The sequence below is a fragment of the Oncorhynchus gorbuscha genome, linkage group LG13, assembly GCF_021184085.1.
Source record: "Oncorhynchus gorbuscha isolate QuinsamMale2020 ecotype Even-year linkage group LG13, OgorEven_v1.0, whole genome shotgun sequence".
Taxonomy (NCBI): Eukaryota; Metazoa; Chordata; class Actinopteri; order Salmoniformes; family Salmonidae; genus Oncorhynchus; species Oncorhynchus gorbuscha.
Genome location: NC_060185.1, coordinates 36,647,839 through 36,671,836, shown reverse-complemented (window position 1 = coordinate 36,671,836; position 23,998 = coordinate 36,647,839). Strand labels below are relative to the sequence as shown.

At 45.2% G+C, this 23,998-nt stretch overlaps 1 protein-coding gene across 1 annotated transcript in view; it reads right to left on the bottom strand.

Moving 5' to 3' along the window:
- LOC123992814 (protocadherin-16-like) overlaps nucleotides 1-23,998 on the bottom strand; it is a 226,115-nt gene that overhangs the window by 191,784 nt on the left and 10,333 nt on the right. Inside the window, exon 2 of the mRNA XM_046294350.1 lies at nucleotides 9,398-11,233. Coding sequence (XP_046150306.1) covers nucleotides 9,398-11,212 — 1,815 coding nt within the window. The 5' untranslated portion in view covers nucleotides 11,213-11,233. The remainder of the gene's footprint in view (nucleotides 1-9,397; nucleotides 11,234-23,998) is intronic.

The following is a 23,998-nucleotide window of genomic DNA, read 5'->3' as shown; positions in this document are numbered from 1 at the left end:
TATTGGCAGAGAAATGTGTAGCCACGAAGAAACAGGTTTTTCTAATGATTTCAAATTGCGATACGAATAGGCTGAAGGGATCCACAAGAAAACAACAGGAAGTTCATCTAGTCTCAGATCAATTAACCAAATATACACAGAGAATCAGTGAAACAAAATCTATTTGATTGATTATCAGAAAAGTCACAGGCTTTTGGTCGGGAGTAGGACAGGCTGCTACGCGGGTGATGAGCAAGATCCACCTGTTAAGAAACATTTTCTGATCAGCTACTATATGAGCAATCTAGCATAAAGATGATCATTAGCACTCACCTCAACTTAGCTAACATTTACCCGCCTGGACCCAAATATCCCAAAGGAGATTCAGTCAAAAGTCAAATCTGACATTGATTGATTTATCAAGACGAGTCCCAAAGCAGCACAGTGGCGCTGTCCCAATCAAACCGGTGCTGAAATAATCATCTAGGTGACCACTCACGACTATTGTTTTAAATGTGTAGCTTATATATGACTTTTGGTGTTTCAGTAAGCAACAATTTCATACATTCCTTCAATTGCATCAGCCTACTTTATCCCAATATTTTCTTCAATCAGTCGATCATAACGAAGGTGAGTTTTCCTCTCCGTGCTTTTTCTAGGCCCAATGGCTGTTTCATCGTCTCTTCACTCAACTGCCCCTTGCCTCCGCCATATCGTTCTCAACACCCGTTTAAGTCAATATGCTGTTTTCTAGAAATCTTTTCCGGGTTCGGGCTCATTTAATTTCTGTGGTGTTGGCTTCAGCTCATCGGACTTGAGCAGGACAGGCCTCGAATCTTCAGGCCCGATGAGAACTCTAGTGCAGACTGGCTGACAGACAGATAGACTGGCGGACAGACAGACTGGTAGGCAGACAGACTGTTCTGTCTAATGGAAACTGACCTCCTGAAGACAGAGAGACAGATAAAAGGGAGTGTGCTCTGTTGCAGTTGTGCATCAGTGTTTATGCTCATTCCAATGCCCCCGCTCCACACCGTTCCGCTCTACCCAAGAGTAATATTCTCGAGGAAGAATTACATTTGTGAACACATTAAGTAGTACATCCCAGTTTCCTGCAATTTTGTCCTTTCCCTGTAAATACTGTGAAAACCACACAGCCAGTCACCGCAGAGCGGAAAAGTGGTTACCAGGAGAAAGGGGACCAAAAACGGAGTCTGGTCGGTCTGTCTGTCTGTCTGTCTGTCTGTCTGTCTGTCTGTCTGTCTGTCTGTCTGTCTGTCTGTCTGTCTGTCTGTCTGTCTGTCTGTCTGTCTGTCTGTCTGTCTGTCTGTCTGTCTGTCTGTCTGTCTGTCAGCTAGCCGGGGGATAACCCAGCCTCACAGGGAGACTAGAGAACACTGACATTAAAACAGACAGCAACACATTTAGATTGTCCCCGGCCCTCTTCAGAAAGAAAACTACAGTTGGAAAATGTATTATATGGTTCATGTATACAAGTAACACCCTAAAACTGGTCATTTCACTGGTCTTTGTTAGGAAAATCTCACAGTAGACAATACAGTTAGGTTGTATCCTGGGGACAATAGAATATGTAGTACATAAAGCCTACTGGGTTTGAACCCATTTCAGTACAGAGAGAAGAGAAAGAAGAGAAGAGAGAGTGACAGGAGGACTGGGGGAAATTATGGATTGTCCAGGTGTCTTATTCAAAGCCTCCAATTCATTGCATTGGACAAGGTTGCTTTGGTTTGCTAAACTCCAGGTGCAGTCAAACTTCTGTTTTTGCCTGTGCAGCAGGGAGAGTGAGCCAGGCAGGCTGGAGGTTAAAACACCTGCTTTCATACAACCCAGTGTCTACGTCAAATGGCACCCTACTCCCATTACAGTGAAGGGACTTGTGTTCTACCCTCTTGTTGCTTTGAGTCAGTGACTCTTGTCACGGAGGGAAATGTAAATGTTAGCTGGAGACTAAATCCAGCTGGGAGAGGCAGGTCTTTTGTCCCAGCTAAAGAACTGTGACCGAGACATTGAAAACAGAATCTGTGGGTTTGAGGAGGACTTCAAAAAGTGTTGCAGCACCAAGTTCAAATACTTAGAAACAGAGACATTGCTTTGAATAGAAGCATCTGCAGATTGCCGAGAAAACAAGAAGCTTCTACCGAATCAAATCAGATGTGAAAAACGGAGATGAAGTGATTGATCTGAGCCTTCAGGGACCATATGGTAGGAGGGCTGAACCTAATGAACCATTTATTGCCTGGCTGGCACTTAACACTACAGTCTGGTTCAACCATCAGGTCTGGTCCTGGCTCTATGGTCCTGATCCAACCATCAGGTTACAGTCCAGAACCCACTGTGACACTACATTACATCTGTGGCTTTGGGCGAAACACTAATGCTGAGGAACACACTTTGAAATATCAATGGCTCAGTGAAGTGGAGCTCTGATGAACGAATCTCAACGGTATAGTTGTCCCTTAGAATGTCCCACAGATGGTGTGTTTTTATGTTGCCAGGCATGGAGTTCACTGAGACTATCATCTCCTCTCTACTCTTCTCCCCTCCTCTCCTTTCCTATCTTCATCTCCTCTTTCATCCTCTCTTCTCCTCCTTTCCTGTCTTCCAAATCAGTGGAATGAGTGACGTTTCTAATCATCCTGAACCAAACATATTCATTGGAAAATCCTCTGTGCAACGAAGCAGATAGATGTAAGGCTAGCTATTACGTTTCCTATTCAACAACACTGTGAGCTTTGTCTATCAAACCACACCAATCAGAGTCAAGGGATGAGACATGGCAGGCCAGCCAGTATCAGTGATGTCTTTTCAAGGCCAGGTCGAGTGAGAGGGGAGGCCTGTGAGTTCACTCCGACGGACGGGTGCCAAAGCACGGTTCAGACAGGAACCCTTTCTGGTTGCAGAGGAAACTGATAAACTCACAAATTTGACTCTCAGCTCAGCGCCAATCCAACAGACAAAACTCCCAAAAAGTTGATATATTATCTCGCAGCAATCAGTGGTCTTCTCTGGTTGCCATGGGGTTGCTGAAGGGGGCCCTTGCAATGACAGACCATTCTCTCCTTGACTATGGGGGCGGTGGGTTAAACTGCCGAGGTGGTGATGGGTATAGCCTGACCTCACACCCAGCTAATGAGGTCTGAAGGGAGATCAGATTAAGGTTGGAGTGAAGGGAGAGATGGAGGCCAGGAGGTGAAAAAGACAAGGAGGGAGGGAGGCAGGCGATGGAGAGAATGAGGATGGAGAGAGTGGGGGGTGGAGGAAGGGAGGGAGGGATAGATGGGGGAAGGGACGGAGTGCAACAGGAGGAGAGACAGACGAGGAAGCCTCCCCCTGCCTGTGTCACCTCCGCCAACTGTGCCAGCGGCTGGCGCTCGTTGGGCCTCATTTCCCCTCGCGCTGCCAGGGGACCCCCTCTCGCTTTACCGCTGGAGCCATACCAACCCCCCAAAAACACAGACAGAGGGCCGATTCTTACCCCGACATAGAGACAGAGAGATAGAGAGAGAATGAGAGAGAGAGAGAGGCAGAGAGAGGGATAGTTTATTTCACTTTTGTTTATTATCTATTTCACTTGCTTTGGCAATGTAAACATATGTTTCCCATGCCAATAAAGCCCCTTAAGGAGAGGAGAGGAGAGAGAGAGCGAGTGATAGAAAGAGAGAGAGGAGAGATCGCTTGAGAGTGAGAGAGAGAGAGAAAGAGAGAGAGGAGAAGGAGAGAGAGAGAGAGCGAGCGAGAGAAAGAGAGAGAGGAGAAGGAGAGACATAGAGAGCGAGCGAGAGAGAGAATGAGAGAGAGAGAGGAGAGAGAGAGAAGAGAAGGAGAGAGAGGAGTGGAGAGTGCTAGAGAGAGAAGAGAAGGAGAGAGAGAGAGGAGTGGAGAGTGCTAGAGAGAGAGGAGAAGGAGAGAGAGAGAAGAGAAGGAGAGAGAGAGTGGAGTGGAGAGTGCTAGAGAGAGAGAGAAGGAGAGAGAGAGAGAGAGAGAGAGAGAGAGAGAGAGAGAGAGAGGGGGGAATGGAGAGTGCTAGAGAGAGAGAGAAGGAGAGAGAGAGAGAGAGAGAGGGAATGGAGAGTGCTAGAGAGAGAGAGAAGAGAGAGAGAGAGAGAGAGAGAGAGAGAGAGAGAGAGAGAGAGAGAGAGAGAGAGAGAGAGAGGGGGGAATGGAGAGTGCTAGAGAGAGAGAGAAGGAGAGAGAGAGAGAGAGAGAGAGAGAGAGAGAGAGAGAGAGAGAGAGAGAGAGAGAGAGAGAGAGAGAGAGAGAGAGAGAGAGAGAGAGAGAGAGAGAGGGGTGGAGAGTGCTAGAGAGAGGGAGATCCAATAGAAAGGTGATGTGCTTCTTGTGAAGTACTGGTTATTTACAACAGGATCAGTCATAAATAAACATGAACGATGCATCAGATAAAGCAGTTCTCTGTCAAACACAAACTACATAACAGCGGACTCTGTTCAGAGCTCAATGAATTTGAGATAAACAGAAATGGCACCCTATTCCCTATATATAGTGTATTACTTTTGACCATGACCGATAGGGAAAATATAGGGACTAGGGTGCCATTGGGGACACAGCCTTGGTCCAGATTAATGATGTACTCAAGACTCAAAGGGCTAACAAGCACCCATCCACTCTTACCTCCCTCCATTCAATTAATTGAGAAAGGGAATCGTGACCAAATGTAGCAATTCTGCAGCAAAACCGAAAGAGCAGTAGAGTTGCCCCCCACTACCCAGGCTCCTGTCCTGTCTGAGAGAGAGTACAGTACCACTGTGGCTCCCATTCTGCAGCCCTTTCATTCAGCCACTACAGTGTGTGTGTGTGTGTGTGTGTGTGTGTGTGTGTGTGTGTGTGTGTGTGTGTGTGTGTGTGTGTGTGTGTGTGTGTGTGTGTGTGTGTGTGTGTGTGTGTGTGTGTGTGTGTGTGTGTGTGTGTGTGTGTGTGTGTGTGTGTGTGTGTGTGTGTCCTAGCCTGACTGGTAATGTTCCATTATGGAATACAAGGCTGACTGGTAATGTTCCATTATGGAATACAAGGCTGACTGGTAATGTTCCATAATGGAATACAAGGCTGACTGGTAATGTTCCATAATGGAATACAAGGCTGACTGGTAATGTTCCATTATGGAATACAAGGCTGACTGACAATGTTCCATTATGGAATACAAGGCTGACTGGTATTGTTCCATTATGGAATACAAGGCTGACTGGTAATGTTCCATTATGGAATACAAGGCTGACTGGTAATGTTCCATTATGGAATACAAGGCTGATTGGTAATGTTCCATTATGGAATACAAGGCACAAGGCTGACTGGTAATGTTCCATTATGGAATACAAGGCTGACTGGTAATGTTCCATTATGGAATACAAGGCTGACTGGTAATGTTCCATTATGGAATACAAGGCTGACTGGTAATGTCCCATTATGGAATACAAGGCTGACTGGTAATGTTCCATTATGGAATACAAGGCTGACTGGTAATGTTCCATTATGGAATACAAGGCTGACTGATAATGTATCGGAGACTAACCCACTCATAGGGTATAAACACACATATGAACTGTGATTCTATCCTATAATGTAAAGCACTTTGAGCTATATAAATCCAATGCATTTATACAATCAGTGTGTTGTGGGCCCTACATAACACAGACCTACTGTAGGTACTGTATAGCCAATCACTGCATGTTTCACTCTCTCCAATCACCAACTACCTTATAAAGACAACACAATTTGCATCCCAAATAAACCCTATCCCCTGTACAATGCACTATTTGTGGAGAGTCCTATGGGCTCTGGTCAAAACTAGTGCACTAAATATGGAATAGGGTGCCATTTGCGACACAGACACAGTTTAAAGCAGGTACCAATAAGGGCATGATGCTTGTAGGGGAAAATAAATGGAATGTCATAAAGTGGAGTCCAGCCCATAATGCAGTTCTTGGTCTTTAACATGTTATTCCTCATGTCAATCCCTATTTCCCCTCCATGAGACGACCTGTTTTCCCCCTATATATCTGACCTATTACATTACCAGATTGATGACTGCTAATAGGTTTAAGACTTGTCACTTTAATTGAGGTGGAAAACTATTATTTTCATTCATGATATTTTTGCACAACACCTAATTATAACTATATAAGTATTCCTCTACTGCAGCATTTGACACAGAGAGTAAGTGACAACCTCTCTTAGGAAAGAGAGAGAGAAAGAAAGAGAGAGAGAAAGAAAGAGAGAGAGAGAAAGAGAGAGAGAAAGAGAGAGAGAAAGAGAGAGAGTGTGTTAAGACTGATCATGAACTGCTGTTAGAGAAACATAGAGGGAACAGAAACCCTAAACCTTACCCACTTCAAAATGCTGGACTGATGATCACAATACCCCTATTGTAATGGCTGTTGGACAGTATTGAGTGTGTGGAAAAATGTGCAGTGGGAATTTCTTGCACATAGAGAAAAGGCCGTTGGTCGTCAGATGTCTTGCTGAGACGCTGGGATGTGGAGCTGCTGGCACCCTGAACACACACGCACAGACACACAGACACACACACACACACACACACACCCAGAGCCAAGACGTCTGGCCTCACATGGCACGCCAACTACACGTCTACAGCCGCCAAGCAGAACTAAGACAGGCCAGGGAGGCGCCACACACACACAGACAAACACACACACAGACTGGCCAGAGAGTGGCTGGCTTTGGAGAAATGTTGCATGCTGGGAGCCTGGAGGCTGCTGATGGAGCAGGAAAAGATGATAGAATAACGTAGAAGTGCATGACATCATAAATATTCTGACCAATACCAGTATATTATTTCTCTGTACTCATCCTTGCTGATGTATAATTGAGACACAGACCTCCCATACAACCACTGCCCCTGTCTCAGCTGTTATTCTTCTAGTGCCCCAGTGCTTGACTTGGACTGAAACAGGTGCCGATACTCATGTTGGGTGCCGGTACTGTTTATCTTGAGGTGCAGGACCTCCACAATACTTTTGAGCTAAAATGATATGAGAGGAACAGGAGCTCAAGCAGTAGAAAATGTAAGGTGCCAGTACTCAGACCCTGTGAGCGCCTGCTCAAGACAAGCACTGGGCCTCCCTCTATTTCCCTCTCTCCCTCTAGTTCCCTCTCTCCCACACTTCCCTGCCTCCATCTCCCCTCTCCCTTACAAATCCAACTCCCTCTCCCCCTCACCCTTCCCTCTCCCTGGGGCTGTCACTGGGCATAGATCCCGTTTGCACATCACTCAGCCCATTGGAGAGCTTCCAAACCCTGGCCGTCTCAGCCCCAAGCCCTCTCTCTTAAACCCAACCCCAACTCATCCAAACCCTGGCCGTCTCAGCCCCAAGCCCTCTCTCTTAAACCCAACCCCAACTCATCCAAACCCTGGCCGTCTCAGCCCCAAGCCCTCTCTCTTAAACCCAACCCCAACTCATCCAAACCCTGGCCGTCTCAGCCCCAAGCCCTCTCTCTTAAACCCAACCCCAACTCATCCAAACCCTGGCCGTCTCAGCCCCAAGCCCTCTCTCTTAAACCCAACCCCAACTCATCCAAACCCTGGCCGTCTCAGCCCCAAGCCCTCTCTCTTAAACCCAACCCCAACTCATCCAAACCCTGGCCGTCTCAGCCCCAACCCCTCTCTCTTAAACCCAACCCCAACTCATCCAAACCCTGGCCGTCTCAGCCCCAACCATCTCTCTTAAACCCAACCCCAACTCATCCAAACCCTGGCCGTCTCAGCCCCAAGCCCTCTCTCTTAAACCCAACCCCAACTCATCCAAACCCTGGCCGTCTCAGCCCCAACCCCTCTCTCTTAAACCCACCTCCAACTCATCCAAACCCTGGCTGTCTCAGCCCCAACCCCTCTCTCTTAAACCCAACCCCAACTCATCCAAACCCTGGGTGTCTCAGCCCCAACCCCTCTCTCTTAAACCCAACCCCAACTCATCCAAACCCTGGCCGTCTCAGCCCCAGCCCCTCTCTCTTAAACCCAACCCCAACTCATCCAAACCCTGGCCGTCTCAGCCCCAAGTCCTCTCTCTTAAACCCAACCCCAACTCATCCAAACCCTGGCAGTCTCAGCCCCAACCCCTCTCTCTTAAACCCAACCCCAACTTATCCAAACCCTGGCCGTCTCAGCCCCAGCCCCTCTCTCTTAAACCCAACCCCAACTCATCCAAACCCTGGCCGTCTCAGCCCCAACCCCTCTCTCTTAAACCCAACCCCAACTCATCCAAACCCTGGCCGTCTCAGCCCCAACCCCATCTCAGGCACACAGATGCTTGTGAAACAGGAATGAAATGAACAGTTCCCTCTCTCCCCCAGACCTCCTGTATGTTAGAGTGTCTGATTGCTGCAGCAGCAGTAGAAGCTTTGAAGTCTGGAAGAAACAGACTGATAAAAAGCAGAAAACAAAAAAACGAATGGTCTCTTTCTCATAACAGACGCAACAACAACCTGAGAAAACGATACCTCTTAATGAGGCGTAATTACGGTTTTGACCCCGCAGTGGGATCTGGCCTGGAGGCCCTGTAGCGAATGTGGTGGACCTGTGGTTTGTCAATGGCTTGCTTCTTTTCTTGTCTACTATACCCATTTTTGGGGGGTGTCTTTTGTTGAGGTTTGACATGTGACATGTCTTTTTGTCAGAAGAAGCCCTACCCTGTCCTCCTGCAGCTGAATTAGGTAAATAAAGTGGAAACCTCTTTTGTCTTCAGCTGTCAGAGGGGCTTTACACTGTCTCAGTTACCTTGGAAACCTTGGAGAGGTGAAGGAGAGGACAGCCAGAAGAGAAGAGATCCTCCAGCTCTGCAGACACCAGGTAAACGCCTCACTTAGTATGTTTCAAAATCGCACCCTATTACCCATGTAGGGTACTATATGTAGTGCACTATAAATAGGGAATAGGGTGCCATTTGGGACACAACCTTAGCCTTTCTCCAACCTAAACTCCCTCACTTCATTTTCTCCACTCTAAACTCTCTTATCCTCTACAATCCAATCTAAACAGATTGAACATTAAACTAACACTTAATGCCTGACAATACTTCAGCAAAATCCACCAAACGATTTTCTATCTGGGTAATATTTCTCCTCTAGGTAATGGTCTCTCCATTTCCCTTAAAAATGAGTTCAGAACTTCAGACCCCTCTCAACCCTCAAGGGTAGTTCTCTTTCCAATATAGTCTTCATTTGGCATTTGGTATTTCCCAGCTCATATACGAAAAAACTAGCAGCTTGAATACGTACAAGTTATAGATATCGGACTTCACATGATCAAGAAGCAGGTGATAAGGCTTTCAAGACTTTTAGTTGTCGCAATTAAAAATTCTGAAACTTTCGCATGGGAGATTCACCTGTCGACAGGTTGACTAGAAAAACAGAATAGACAATGTCCTACCTGTAGGATGCAGGACCCAGCAGCCGTGTTCTCCTTGATGGATACGTTGTAGAAGTTGCTACCGAACACAGGTTCGTTGTCGTTAATATCTTGTAGTACCACATGGACCAGAGCTGTGGAGGACAGGGAAGGCCTCCCTCCGTCTGTAGCCACCACAGTCACACTTGGCCTGGGCTGCGACTCGTAATCCAGCTGGGAGAGCGTGGTGATGATCCCTGTTACTGGGTCGATGGTGAACCACTGGGCCTGGTTCTCATCCTGGCCAGCCTGGCCATCCTGGAGGAGGCTGTATGTGATGTCTCCATTGGGCCCCTGGTCATTGTCTCTCGCCGTGACCTGCAACACGAAGCTCCCTGGGAACACCACCTCAGGTATTGCCTGCCTGTACTCCTGCTGATCAAACAGAGGAGGGTTGTCGTTAACGTCAGTGACTTGTATCGTAAAGGAGGACTCAGCCCTGAGAGGAGGGGTGCCTGCATCTGTAGCCATCACCCTGAGTTCGTATGTGTCCCTCTCCTCTCGGTCCAGGATCTGGTCCACACACATCAGGTAGATTATGTTGTCCTTGGTGGTCAGGGCAAACTTCCCGTCCCCTCCTTCCAAGGAGACGTTGACATTGGCGTATTCTCCATAGTCCGGGTCGGTGACGGAGATGCGTGCGACGTACTGGCCAGGCTGGGCGCCCTCGGAGATCTGTGGGGAGCCGTCTTCGCTGAGGAAGATGATAGTCATGGTGGGCTGGTTGTCATTGTAGTCCCGGACGTGGATTGTGACGAAGGCGTTGGTAACCTCGGGCTGCGTGGCGTTATCCCTCGCCTGGACCACAAGCTCGTGGACCCTCCGCATCTCAAAGTCCAGCGGCTTGTTGAGCGTGATGACACCCGTACGAGAGTCAATTATGAAGTAGTGCTCTGGGTCGCTCTGCCTGCGGTTGATCTCATAGAGAACAAGGCCGTTGTCTCCCTGGTCAGCGTCAGAGGCAAAGACTTGGAGAATGTTGCTACCCGGCAGCAGATTCTCTGAGATAATGGCGTGGTAGCGACTCTGGTTGAAGACTGGAGCGTTGTCGTTGATATCCTGAACCATCACATCTAGCACCATCTGACCAGTCCTCTTAGGGGAGCCTCCATCGAACGCCTCCAGGGATAAAGTATAAGACAGTCTGGTCTCACTGTCCAGAAGAGTGTTGACCACCAGATCCAGATAGAGAACCTGGTTTGATCCTCTCCGGGTCTCCAGGAGGAAAGCCTGGCCGGGGTTCCCGTCTTTGATGAGGTATCCCTGGGTAGTCAGTTGGCCCTTGTCCCCATCCACGGCCGGCTCTAGGGGGAACCTGGTTCCCACCGCCGTCATCTCCGGGATCTTGAACGCCGCTCTCCTCCGGGGGAACGTGGGAGCGTGGTCATTGATGTCATTCACCGTGATTGTCACTTCAATGGTCAAGCCCGTCATAGTCACGGCAATGAAGTTGTACCGGTCCCTCAGCTCATGGTCCAACACCTTGGCTGTCTTGATGATGCCCGTGCTCTCATCTATGTCCAGGTCACTCCCCACCCCGGTGCCCTCATGGTCTGATATGAAGTAAAGACTTGCGGTGACGCCAGGCGGTAACCCAGCGCTGATGTCCCCTACGATGGTCCCGGCTGGCTGTTCCTCATCCAGCTGGAGCTCCAGGTTACCCAGGACGGTGGAGGAGTGGACGGTGATCAGCTCCAGGACGATGTAGGCCAGCAGCAGGACCCCTCGGCTCCACCGGCCCTTATCCTGCAGCGCCCTCGACACAGACCGCCCCAAACCCTTGGCCTCGGTCTTCATTCTGATGGCTTCTTCCTAAACCTGAGAGGGACACAGAGAGATGGGAAACGTTAGAGTGTGCTGCACTGATCGTTACTTCCTGACAATGTGTACATCCCATTTGGCACCATATTCACTACATAGTCCACTTCTTTTGACCAGAGTCAGTAGTGTACTATGTAGGAAATAAGGTGCCATTTGGGAGTCAGCCCAAGAAAATCTCTCGGCTGTTTGTCCCGGTCAGGTCATGTAATCAGGAAACATTCCTGGCTCCTCTTATAACCTGATCCAGCAACAAAAGCTGAGTGCTTTTTATTGGCTTAACAAAGGGAGGGGACAGGCTCTTTCTGTATATTTGGTGAGCTGTGTAACAATTCTGGAAAATGCCTTAATGCTCCATATGCTCTACAGGCTGTGATCCCAACCACAGTGCATATAATAGATCACTTGCATCATGTCATTTTCAACCCCTCCCTCCACTCACCTAATAAGTCAACACCTTGTTACTTTGGCATAACAGAGAACCCTTCCTTTACTAGAGAACTGTCCAGACCACAGACTAGCCCACAGACCAGACCACACCACAGACCGGCCTACAGACCAGCCTACAGACCAGACCACAGAACAGCCCACAGAACAGCCCACAGAACAGCCCACAGACCAGCCCACAGACCAGACCACAGACCAGAACGGACCAGTCCACAGACCAGACCACAGACCAGACCACAGACCAGCCCACAGACCAGCCCACAGAACAGCCCACAGACCAGCCCACAGACCACAGACCAGAACGGACCAGTCCACAGACCAGTCCACAAACCAGACCACAGACCAGACCACAGATCAAACCACAGGGATTAAAATCTTTCAAATACTTTGAGTGTTTGATCGAGCCTGCCTTGAATAGCAGGTGGGCATGGTTTGCAGTTATGGTACAATTCTATTGGTCCAGTAAGCCAGGCAAGCTTAATCAAGTGAAGATAAAGTATTTGAAATGATTTTTAATAGTATTTGAACCCAGATCTCCTGCAGGCGTACGTTAGAACGACAGAGGGAGACGGTTTATGGTCTCAACATTCAGTTCTAATCAGAGAGACAGGTCCAAATGCAGCCAGGCTCTCTGGTCTGTAACACTACCCTCTAGAGCTACTCTGTGTTTGTGCGTGTGTGTGTGTGTGTGTGTGTGTGTGTGTGTGTGTGTGTGTGTGTGTGTGTGTGTGTGTGTGTGTGTGTGTGTGTGTGTGTGTGTGTGTGTGTGTGTGTGTGTGTGTGTGTGTGTGTGTGTGTGTGTGTGTGTGTGTGTGTGTGTGTGTGTGTGTGTGTGTATCATCTGTATTTAAACAGTTTGCTAAAGCACATGCACATCTTGAACCAGGGTATATGTTTGCCTGTATGAAACCAATTCTGGAGAAGGCGAGACTGCTGGATTTACAAGAATGTTGACCAGTACTCATAGACAGACTGAGTGTGAGCTCTTATAGAGGGACTGTGTTTGAAACTCTCTTTACAGTATTGAGTGGTCCCTGAGTCCATATTTCTATGGGGATGTTAACTTGAGGAATGTCCTCCCCAGCTTAATGTGTGGAGAGTAAACCAGGGCCCGAAAATGTAAAGCTGTGTTATAGCGACAGAGAGAAAACACTCTACTTTATCCACTTGTTTTTAGAGGTGTAAAACTCCCCTGTCTTAATGGAGAATGGAAGCTGAGTGGAGACAGGTGGTGTTTTGAAAGCATAAAACTCCTGCCATTTCCCTGTGATATATGCCCTTAAAATGGTTCATGAAACTCCTGAAATGTCCGTCAGCCACCTTTCATAAATTACACCTTTGGAAAATCAGGTAATTACGTCAGAAGTGAAAGTGTCTTCTTGGCTCCTGTAACCTATATTTCACTACGCACAAGTGATTCTAAATCCATACATTTGGCGGATATTGAGAGCACATTTTCTGCTATTGCCTTAGTCTCTGTGATGGGTCTAACCTTTTACAAGACTCAATGGTGGCTCTGTATGGAAGAAAACATGCATGGAAGGTGAAAAGGAGACAAAACTCTGTTTTCTGAGCTGAGCATTTCTTGACATAAAAGGTGGAAAAGTGGAAGTTAGAAATTGTGGAAAGTTGTCAGATATATTCTAATGTATACATAACAGAGGTCTAAGGGCCAGAAATAACTTTTTCTAGTACAGTGAACTGTTCAGGGGGACATCCTTAACAGTATGTCCTGACTCTCTCTGTAGTTCTCTGATTATTTAAGACATAATAGCCAAGAGAGCACTACATTTGAACAACCACAAAGTGTAACCGTGAGAATAAGGATGATATGGATTGCCACACAAAAAGACGATTTCTACAACACTGAAGAAGAGATCCTGTGTAATGGAGCAATTACACCGGCTATGTCCCAAATGGCACCCTATTCCCTGCATAGTGTCCTACTTTTGACCAGAGCCCTATGGGCCCATATAGGGAATAGGGTGCCATTTGGGACGACGACACTGTTTCACATTGTAGATAACACAGTTTTGTCAGGAAATATCCCAACTGTTGATGACTTGTAATTTGTTGTGAGACACTATGATTCAATGTGGGCTGTCTGACTGAGCTGACTGTCACCGTCTGCAGAATAGTCCAAAACCAATAAATGTGTCTCTGGGAAAACAAGTAATTATTGTCTGTTTCTCATAACAATAGGATCATTTCTAGTTGTCAGTGGTCCTGTTAAACTAAATCAAATTCATAACTAATTTATTTTGTCCTTCAAAAATAAAATAAACTTCAATGTTCTCCGGGAAACCTCTGAACATGAAAACAGGAGTTGTATTATATGGTGAGGAATCAAGTTTTTTTTACTGTAGAAGAATATTAGTAGAGGCCGACCAGACTCCCCCTAGTGGCAGTACTGTAACATTGAGGGAAATATCCTTGCTTCAGACTATACAGTACTACATGTAGGTGTCTGTGAGTGACTAGGAGCATGTGAGACTGTATGTTGGAAAGTGGATTTGTGCATGCATGTGGGATGCAAATGTGTGCATACGTGTCTTTGCACACACGTGCGTGTGAGTAGCCTATCTGTGTGTCATGTGTGTGTGTGTGTGTGTGTGTGTGTGTGTGTGTGTGTGTGTGTGTGTGTGTGTGTGTGTGTGTGTGTGTGTGTGTGTGTGTGTGTGTGTGTGTGTGTGTGCGTGCGTGCGTGCGTGCGTGCGTCTGGTCTGTGGTGGTGACAGTGCGACAGAGTGAGCGAGGGAACAGTGCAGAGCAGGAGAGAGGAGAACAAGAGGAGTGGAGAGCGAAAGAGGAGAGCAGTAGGGCTCCTTGCGGTCTGCCCTCTCCTCTCCTCTCCTCCCTCTTTCCCCTCTCTTGGCTTCTAATCATGGGTGCTGGAAGCGTTCCTCCTCTAGATGGGATTCCAAGGCTACTTTCTGCCAGTCGTGATTGTGAGCCATCATACAAAAACACAGTACACACTAAAGATAGAAGAAAACCATGGAATTGGAATGAAATAAAAACAGAACTCATTCTAGTTCTGTGGTGAAAACCTAAAGTCAGAGCATTCTTTAGTGACAGTTTTTGTGTGTAGACAGCAGAGTTATGAAGTTGTAGCGTTCTGTTTATTTCCCCTTTTTCTGTGGCTAAGATATTGAATTTGACATGCTGAACCCTTTGCTTTACATTCCTTTATCTCTGCATGGCTTGTCATTTAATCTAGTTGAGTGCTTCCTAAGACAGTGAAGCAGTTTACAACATGGATCCGAACACTGTATCTGTTGCTTATGTTCCATCCCAAATGGTACCCTATTCCCTGCATGGTGCACTATGACCAGAGACCTAATCGTAATGGTTTAGACCGTAGAGCTGAAGCTCAACAATGGGGTACAGCGATGTCAGTTGGCCAGGATTTTAAAAGCTTTCACTACTAATTCTCCACTAATAGCAGAGTCTGGAGTTGCTCCATATATTAGGTACAATTCAAGTCCACAGAGATTCCCATTGTGCTGCCAACAAGGAAGTACTTTCAAGCAATAATGATTTACTTTATAGCAAAGCTGAGGCAGGACTTCTAGGTGTTTTTTCAAAGGCACAAATTATGACTTTTAAGGAGGCAGGCATCTTTGAATGCCACGGCAGAACTAATGCAGGCTCTGGTCTTGGTGTGTGTGTGTGTGTGTGTGTGTGTGTGTGTGTGTGTGTGTGTGTGTGTGTGTGTGTGTGTGTGTGTGTGTGTGTGTGTGTGTGTGTGTGTGTGTGTGTGTGTGTGTGTGTGTGTGTGTGTGTGTGTGTGTGTGTGTTGCAGCTGGAGGACCACTCTGCTGCAGCCTAATAGATCTAGCAGGCCCAGCCACCAGCCTGGGTCCGGCAGCTCTACCAAAGCTCTAACTGTATGATGCCAGATTAAGCCCAACATAAAGTCACAAACGACACACTAACTCAGCATAGTACTATGGCTTTATAGCTCTAACAATGTTCCTTATTCTTCTACTAAATGCTCAATTAAATATATAACGGTATGTGGAAAACCCTTACGGTTTCCCCCACTGGCTGACTGGCAGGGATAAGGGGTTTGGGTTCTACTAGCTGCTAGCTAGACAAACAGAGAGCTACCTAGCTGATCAAAGATGTTTCTCCCTCCCTGTAGTCTGGAGAGCAGAGGGAGAGAGCAGAGGGGGAACAGCGTAGCTATGCTGCTGCCAGGGGCTTTGAAACACGCCAAAGGGGAATCCAGAATACAGGCCAGATAGGAGCCAGCTAGGAGCCTTATGGGAGGAAAGAAATACAGGCCTGAGCCTTGGGGAAAGAGAAGTCTGTCTGGCACCACACGACTTCAGAGTACAGTAATAAAGATGTTGATGGTCTAATACAGAGGTTGGCAAGCAAAGCACACAGAGAGCCAGAGTTAAAAGTGGCCCCCTTTCATCTTTATCACTAAGGTTGTGTCCCAAATAGCAAACTATTCCCTATATAGTGTACACCACCTGGTCAAAAAAACTGCACTATGTAGGAAATAGGGTGCCATTTGAGACCTACCTAAGAAAAATACCCCTTGACTTTTTTCACATTTTCTTACAGCCTTATTCTGGTGCTCCCAAGTGGCACAGCGGTCTAAGGTACTGAATCTCAATGCTAGAGGCGTAACTACAGACCCTGGTTAGATTCCAGGCTGTATCACAACCGGCAGTGATTGGGAGTCCCATAGGGCACACAATTTACCTAGCGTCGTCCGGGTTAGGGTTTGGTCGGGGTAGGCCATCATTGTAAATAAGAATTTGTTCTTAACTGACTTGCCAAGTTCAATAAAGGTAAAATAAAAAATAAATAAAAACACATTCTAAAATGAATTAAATAAATACAAATCCTCATCAATCTTTGCTATGAGACTTGAAATGGAGCTCAGGTGCATCCTCTTTCCATTGATCATCTTTGAGATGTTTCTACAACTTGATTGGAGTCCACCTGTGGTAAATTCAATTGATTGTACATGATTTGGAAAGACACACACCTGTGTATATAAGCGCCCACTGTTGACAGTGCATGTCAGAGCAAAAACCAAGCCACGAGGTCGAAGGAATTGTCCGTAGAGCTCCGAGACAGGATTGTGTCAAGGCACAGATCTGGAGAAGGGTACCAAAATATTTCTGCAGCATTGAAGGTCCCCAAGAACACAGTGACCTCCATCATTCTTAAATGGAAGAAGTTTGGAACCACCAATAGTCTTCCTAGATCTGTCCCCTCGGCCAAACTGTGCAATCGGGGGAGAAGTACCTTGGTCAGGAAGATGAACAAGAACCCGATGGTCACTCTGACAGAGCTCCAGTTTCTCTGTGGATGTTTTCAGCGACGGGGACTGGGAGACTAGTCAGGATCGAGGGAAAGATGGGCGGGGCAAAGTACAGAGAGATCCTTGATGAAAACCTCTCAGGACCTCAGACTGGGGCGAAGGTTCACCTTCCAACAGTACAAAGACCCTAAGCACTGTCATGACGTTGGCCTCTTTGGGTGTAGCAAGCCCATCCCCCTCTCCCTGCCTCCCCCTTGCCTTCTTCAACGAGGTTGATGTGGTCAGAGAGGTCTTAAATTCCTGAGAATGTCCTCATGGACACATAGTATAGAGAGAGTAGATTTTCATGGAGAACAAAGGAAATCCTTCCACCTCACAGAACTTGAGGTACGAACAAATTTCATGGAGAAAGTATAAAAGACCGGTGAAGAATCCAGCTACGAACTGGTCCGTTTGTTACAACTTGGGGAAGCTCATGGGAGATGGTGTGGCCACATTACCATAACGATGTTTATATAATAGCCTCAGATATGAGGATTACATCTAATTGTTGTATAAGATGAATGAGTGAGTATGATACTGTTTACACAATTTTACAATGTGATTTTGGACTGTTTAATGAAGGAAAACTCAAAAAGGGAATTGGATTTGAACTAAATCAGAGGGCTGCCCCTGAGCCCAGTTAGGGTCAGACATCCTGGACCGCCCCTGAGCCCAGTTAGGGTCAGACATCCTGGGACAGCCCTTTTCTGCCATTCCGAATAAAAACCCCACTCGGGTTTTCGATCAGCAGACCGAGCTTGCCTCAATTACGAGATGGCTAAAGGTTGCAGATCATGTTTTTCTCCATTAGGAGGACAAAGGTTGTAGACCATTGCTGAATCTTTTAACCATACCACGTGGTTAAACTCTTAGACTATCAATACCGACAGAATAAGAACAAGTCTTTGATATTAATTACCATTCTGCAGCTAGGAATTCGGTATCATTGAACGCGAAGAACGACAACCGCCGAAACATACATTCTATAACGAATGTCACTCTGAACAATCCCCTCTAACCACAACCGAGAGAGGGAGCGAGACGGACAATTCTACAAAAGAAACAAAACGATCAAGACGACACAATATATATATTGATTGCAATTGTTCCCGAATGAGTGAGCGTTCATGTGCAAAGGAATAGCATTTCAATTGTTATGATTATTAACTCTGTAATGGCTTCTTAGTCGACCCCCACTCCCCTTTTGTCTAACAAGCCGCCATGCCGGTTTAGCCCACAAGGGCACATTCTCCTATCATTTCATGTAACCACATTTACCTTGTTTGTTTGTTTATGCATTTCTGTGAATGACTTGGTTAGTAATAAATAAATGATTTCAGACAATTGATGTATGGATGACTCATACAATTTACGACGTTTGGAATGAGACTAACGTGAGGTAAAGTAAATAATTCATTCATTCGAAGACTAATTGATCAGGTAAAATATCTGAAAAGTTATTTTAGGAAATTATAACTTTGTAATCTGAATATTTTTCCTTGGTGCCCCGACTTCCTAGTAATTACGGTTTCATGATTAATCAGTCTAATCGCGTAATAACTAATTACAGAGAATCTTTGATAAAAACTATCAGTCTTCAGTTAATGATAGTAAAGACACGACAGCACACAGCCAAGACAACGCAAGATTGGCTTCGGGGCAAATCCCTGAATGTCCTTAAGTGGCCCAGCCAGAGCCCAGACTTGAACCTGATCAAACATCTCTGGAGAGACCTGACAATAGCTGTGCAGCAACACTTCCCATCCAACCTGACAGAGCTTGAGGATCTGCAGAGAATAATAGGAGAAACTCCCCAAATACAGGTGTGCCAAGCTTGTAGCGTCATACCCAAGAAGACTAGAGGCTGTAATCGCTGCCAAAGGTGCTTCAACAAAGTATTGAGTAAAGGGTCTGAAGATTTATGCAAATGTGATATTTCATTATGTTTTATATACATTTACAAAACATAAAAAACAGTTTTTGCTTTGTCATTATTGGGTATTGTGTCTAGATTGATGAGAGAAAAAACCCTGATGTAATCCATTTTAGAATAAGGCTGTAACTTAACAAAAATGTGGAAAAAGTTCAAGGATCTGAATACTCTCCGAAGGCACTGTATGTTCTTTCAAACCAACCAATTTAACAAAACACTGACTCAATACTCATATCATGTCTAATAGCATTAGTGTGTGTGTGTGTGTGTGTGTGTGTGTGTGTGTGTGTGTGTGTGTGTGTGTGTGTGTGTGTGTGTGTGTGTGTGTGTGTGTGTGTGTGTGTGTGTGTGTGTGTGTGTGTGTGTGTGTGAACTTTGCCCAAGAACCCTACTAATGTTGATACTTCATGTGCTGTTTCAGTTTGTTTACAGTTTTACATGGTCAGGCTTGTTTTAACCCAGGTCTCTTTAAATCCCCTCAACTGAGCCAAGCGTGGCAGCAGGTCCTTAAATGTAATGTAATGTAATGTCCTGGCTAAGTATTAGCACTATATTCCCTATACCCTGCAATACTTTTGACCAGACCTATTCCCAATATAGTGCATAGGGCTCTGGTCAAAAGTAGTGTACTATGTAGGGAATAAGTGTGTCATTTGGAACGCACACTGTTTTTCTCTCTAACAGGGCTTTACTTTTCTGGTTGCTGCTTTACTACAGTCTCTGGGTCTTAGTAGGCATATATGCTAAACAGAACCACAGGAGATGTTTACTCTGGAGGAATTAGGCCTACTCTAATCAAATCACCCACGAAATCCCTAGCAGGAAGTAGTTGGATGCCGCATCAAGCACCATGCAGGAATAAAAGCCTACATTCATCAACCTCTAGCTAAAGCCTCTTATCTTACACCAACAACATTTAGCTACTCCAAACTTTATAAAACGTTACCTCTGATGTAGTAATGTATATCACTGGGTATTACTTATTAACGAGTGTGATGATGTGCCTGAGAGCTATTCCCAGGTGGGGACGTTTCTCTTCAGTTTCCCCGCACAAATGATCAGATTTGTTGGTAGCCTACCAACATTTCCTAACCTGATATTCATTGAAACATTATGCTTTGTATTATATAAGAACACAAAAGCAAGAGTCTGGTTTTCATTTTATTTATTTAGAAATGTTTAGTGTTTGTATTTCTTTTGTTTGGTATCACCAACTTCTCTAGGCCTACTCACCACAGCTGCTGAACTGGTTTCCTACAGCTTTAGGTTGTGCCACTCTCGTTAGCAGGGTTGGGGAGTAACAGATTACATGTAATCTGTTACATGTAAGGGGATTACCCCCAAAAATGGCAACTGTAATCCATTACGTTACCAGCCAAAATATTGCAATCAGATTACAGATACTTTTGAACAAATAGATGATTACTTCGACGATTACTTTTAAATTCAGACAGGATGTTTGTGAAAAAAAATCTTTGACACTTCTGTTTTCTCAATGAGAGCATTGACAGCATTTCTTCAAATCAGCATTGAAAAAAGGTGCAAGTTTAAGTTTGTTCCAGTCAGAGACCATTATTTTCAACTCAAATCAATGAGCCCAATCAGTCATTATGGACAACAAAATCATAAACAACAGAGTAGGGCTGGCTAATAAATCCTTAGTTTCGGGGTTATACTCAGGTAAAACAATTTGGCTAACCTATACTTCCATATTTCCAGGTCCTATTCTTGAAGATCAAGGGGTATAACATTTATTGGAATGACTGGAATTCTGACAGACTTTGTTTTTTAATGTAAAGATAGAATTTAATCGTATTATTATATGTAGTAGAAAGCGATGGGTTAGAAGAAGCTTACATAAACAACTCATAAAATAACATTTTACATCTGTATATGGCCAGCTATGTAAACTTTAACATTGATTTATCCTGCAATAGATGTCATTCAACTGGTAACATACATTTTTGTTGTCTTCTAATGACACTTAAGGGGAAAGTAATCTAAAAGTAACAGAATGTAATCAGATTACGTTACAGCCCATTATTATGTAAAACGAGTGCCATACTATTGCCATTGCAAATCACTGTATTGAGAATGTACCTGTTTAGGTGATGCATGGGTTTAAATGAGAGGACAGGTCAGGTCCTTTTAGGATGCTCAGTCTCCTCAACCAAGGAAGCTGCCATAGAGAATGATAGAGTCCTCTAGTGACCTAAAGGCAATTTTAGCATGGTCAGCGCCATTTTAAAGCAATGGCGCTGCCAATGCTGTCACAGATGCTATAATGGCACAGATATAAAGTTGAGTCCTCTATCTATGGAAACTGCTTTTTAGGTAACACTTGGATTCTTCTCAGAATGTTTTTATTTTATTTAACCAGGTTAGTCAGTTAAGAACAAATTCTTATTTATAGTGACGGCCTAGGAACAGCAGGTTAACTGCTTTGTTCAGGGGCAGAAGAACAGATTTTTACCATGTCAGCTTGGGGATTTGATCTAGCAACCTTTCAGTTACAGGCCCAACACACTAACCACTAGGCTACCTACTGCCCCTAGAATAGCATTCTCTCAGCCTCATGGCAAAATGTGTAGAAAAGCATGATTAGTTATACAATTGCAAATGTTTGTCTTTGCCCCATGGCAAAATGTGTAGAATTGTGGGAAGTTAGCTGCTCAGACCTTGCTGTTACTATAGCTCTGACATATACTCAGATATATGTCAGATATAATGACCACCTGTTTTTGCAGGTGATCCTCAATTGTTGCTGTCTAATCTCACAGCAAAGCAACACACTTACCGAGCGCATGCACAAACACACACACACACACACACACACACACACACACACATGCACACACGCGCACACATACACACACATGTGGCCCCTAATTATAGAAAATGGCCCAGTTCAAGGCTAAATAAAATATGGACACTTTGTTAACTGCCGCAATATCTGCTCTGGACTGCACTGTGAATGGAAAACACGCCTCATTTAAAAAATAAAAGCAGGTTTTTTAAATAACCTTTAAGTGTTATTAACCTGTTATTAACCTGTTTGCACCAATTGATTTCACATCGCTGAAAGTAGAATGAGTCTTTACTGTGCCGCAGTCCTTCAGTGGGAGAGTGGTCACATTCTGTCTGCGTCCCAAATAGCACACTATTCTATAGATAGGCGAGCCCTGGTCAAAAGTAGTGCACTAAATAGGGAATAGGGTGATATTTGGGAAGCAGATCTGAGACACATAATCTGTCTAAACAAACGCTGCTGCCGTCCTCCATTAGCCTGAGCCTCCACGTCACAGAAGGGTGCCAGAGTTCAGAGCTAAACAATCTGAAATAAAGGCCACTGTCAAACAGAGTAAACAGCAGCGCTGCCCACAGATGAAACAATCCCAGATGGTCCATCTACTACCAGCCTGTTTCATCTCCTGAACCACGATTGTGTCCCACATGGCATCCTATTCCCTAAATAGTGCACTACTTTTGACAAGAGCCCTATGGGGAACCTTATGTGCCCTGGTCAAAAGTAGTACACTATTTAGGGAACAGGGTGCTATTTCAAATCAAATATTAGGTATAGACTAACAGTGAAACGCTTACTTACTTTTCAAACAATGAAGAGTTAAAGATAAGATCAACATTTAAATAAAACATTTGAATAGTGACACAAGGAATAAATACACAGTGAATAGCGAGTAAAAATAAAGGGTACAAAAACAGAGTCGATGTGCAGGGGTGCAAGGTAATTGACGTAGCTATGTACAGTACTGTAAATATAGGTAGTGTGTGTGCGTGTGTGTGTGTGTGCGTGTGTGTGTGCGTGTGTGTTGGGGTGTCAGTGTAAGAATGTGCGAACAGACAACGACTTGAGAGGCGTCCAATTGTTCCAAGTGTAAGAACATGCAATTATTACTGATCAAGTCTCTCAATGCTGCAATCACATAACAGAGATAACTGAGATATGATACAGGCTTATCTCTGTAAATACAACATTTGTTCATAGTTTTGTGAATAATTCATAGGAGAGAAGAGGAAAGTGAAATATTTAGCAGAAGTAAAGCAGTGCTTGGGAATAACATTCTCATTGAGACTCATACAGTATAAGAACTTAATTTAATCTTGTAAATCTTAATCCTATTTAACTCGAACCTCATAACAGATGTTTGATAAGACAAAAGTAAAGCTAGACAAAGCACAAGTCCAAAGATATTCCCCCGATTATCCCCGTATCTCTTCAAAACAATTTGTTCCAACTAAGTACATGTCTGTTTCTGAACCGTGCTTTTTCAGAATGTCTAAACTCAGTGTAGCTTTCACACTCAGGGTAGTGTTCCAAATGGCACCCTATTCCCTACACGTTTGACTAGGGCTGATTGGGCTCTGGTCAAAGTAGTGCACCATATACAGTAGGCAATAGGGTGCCATTTGGAATACACTATATGCAATAGGGTGCCATTTGGGATGCCGACACAGAATAATCAAAGCTAGTCACCAGCCAGGACTGTATGATCGCAAATCCTGAAAATGATCTTCAAATTCCATGTCAAGACACCAGCTGTAGTGTTCCAAATGGCACCCTATTCCCTACACGTTTGACTAGGGCTGATTGGGCTCTGGTCAAAGTAGTGCACCATATACAGTAGGCAATAGGGTGCCATTTGGGATACACTATATGCAATAGGGTGCCATTTGGGATGCCGACACAGAATAATCAAAGCTAGTCACCAGCCAGGACTGTATGATCGCAAATCCTGAAAATGATCTTCAAATTCCATGTCAAGACACCAGCTAATTCCAATAAAACTTATGAGCCTTGAAGAGCCGAGTGTTTGGCTGGGAGGGGAGCATGGGGCAAATTGGGGCGCCAGAGTCTCTCCACAAAGGAAACCACAGAGTGAACTGTTAATCCGGACTGAATGGATATTAACATGACATGCATGAAGTAAAACTACACAAACAATCTGAATACTGTATATTGAGGCCCGGCTGAAACAGAGCTGTCTGGAGCCACATTCGAAGGTGCCACATTTCTGCATACTGTGGCAATGGAGAC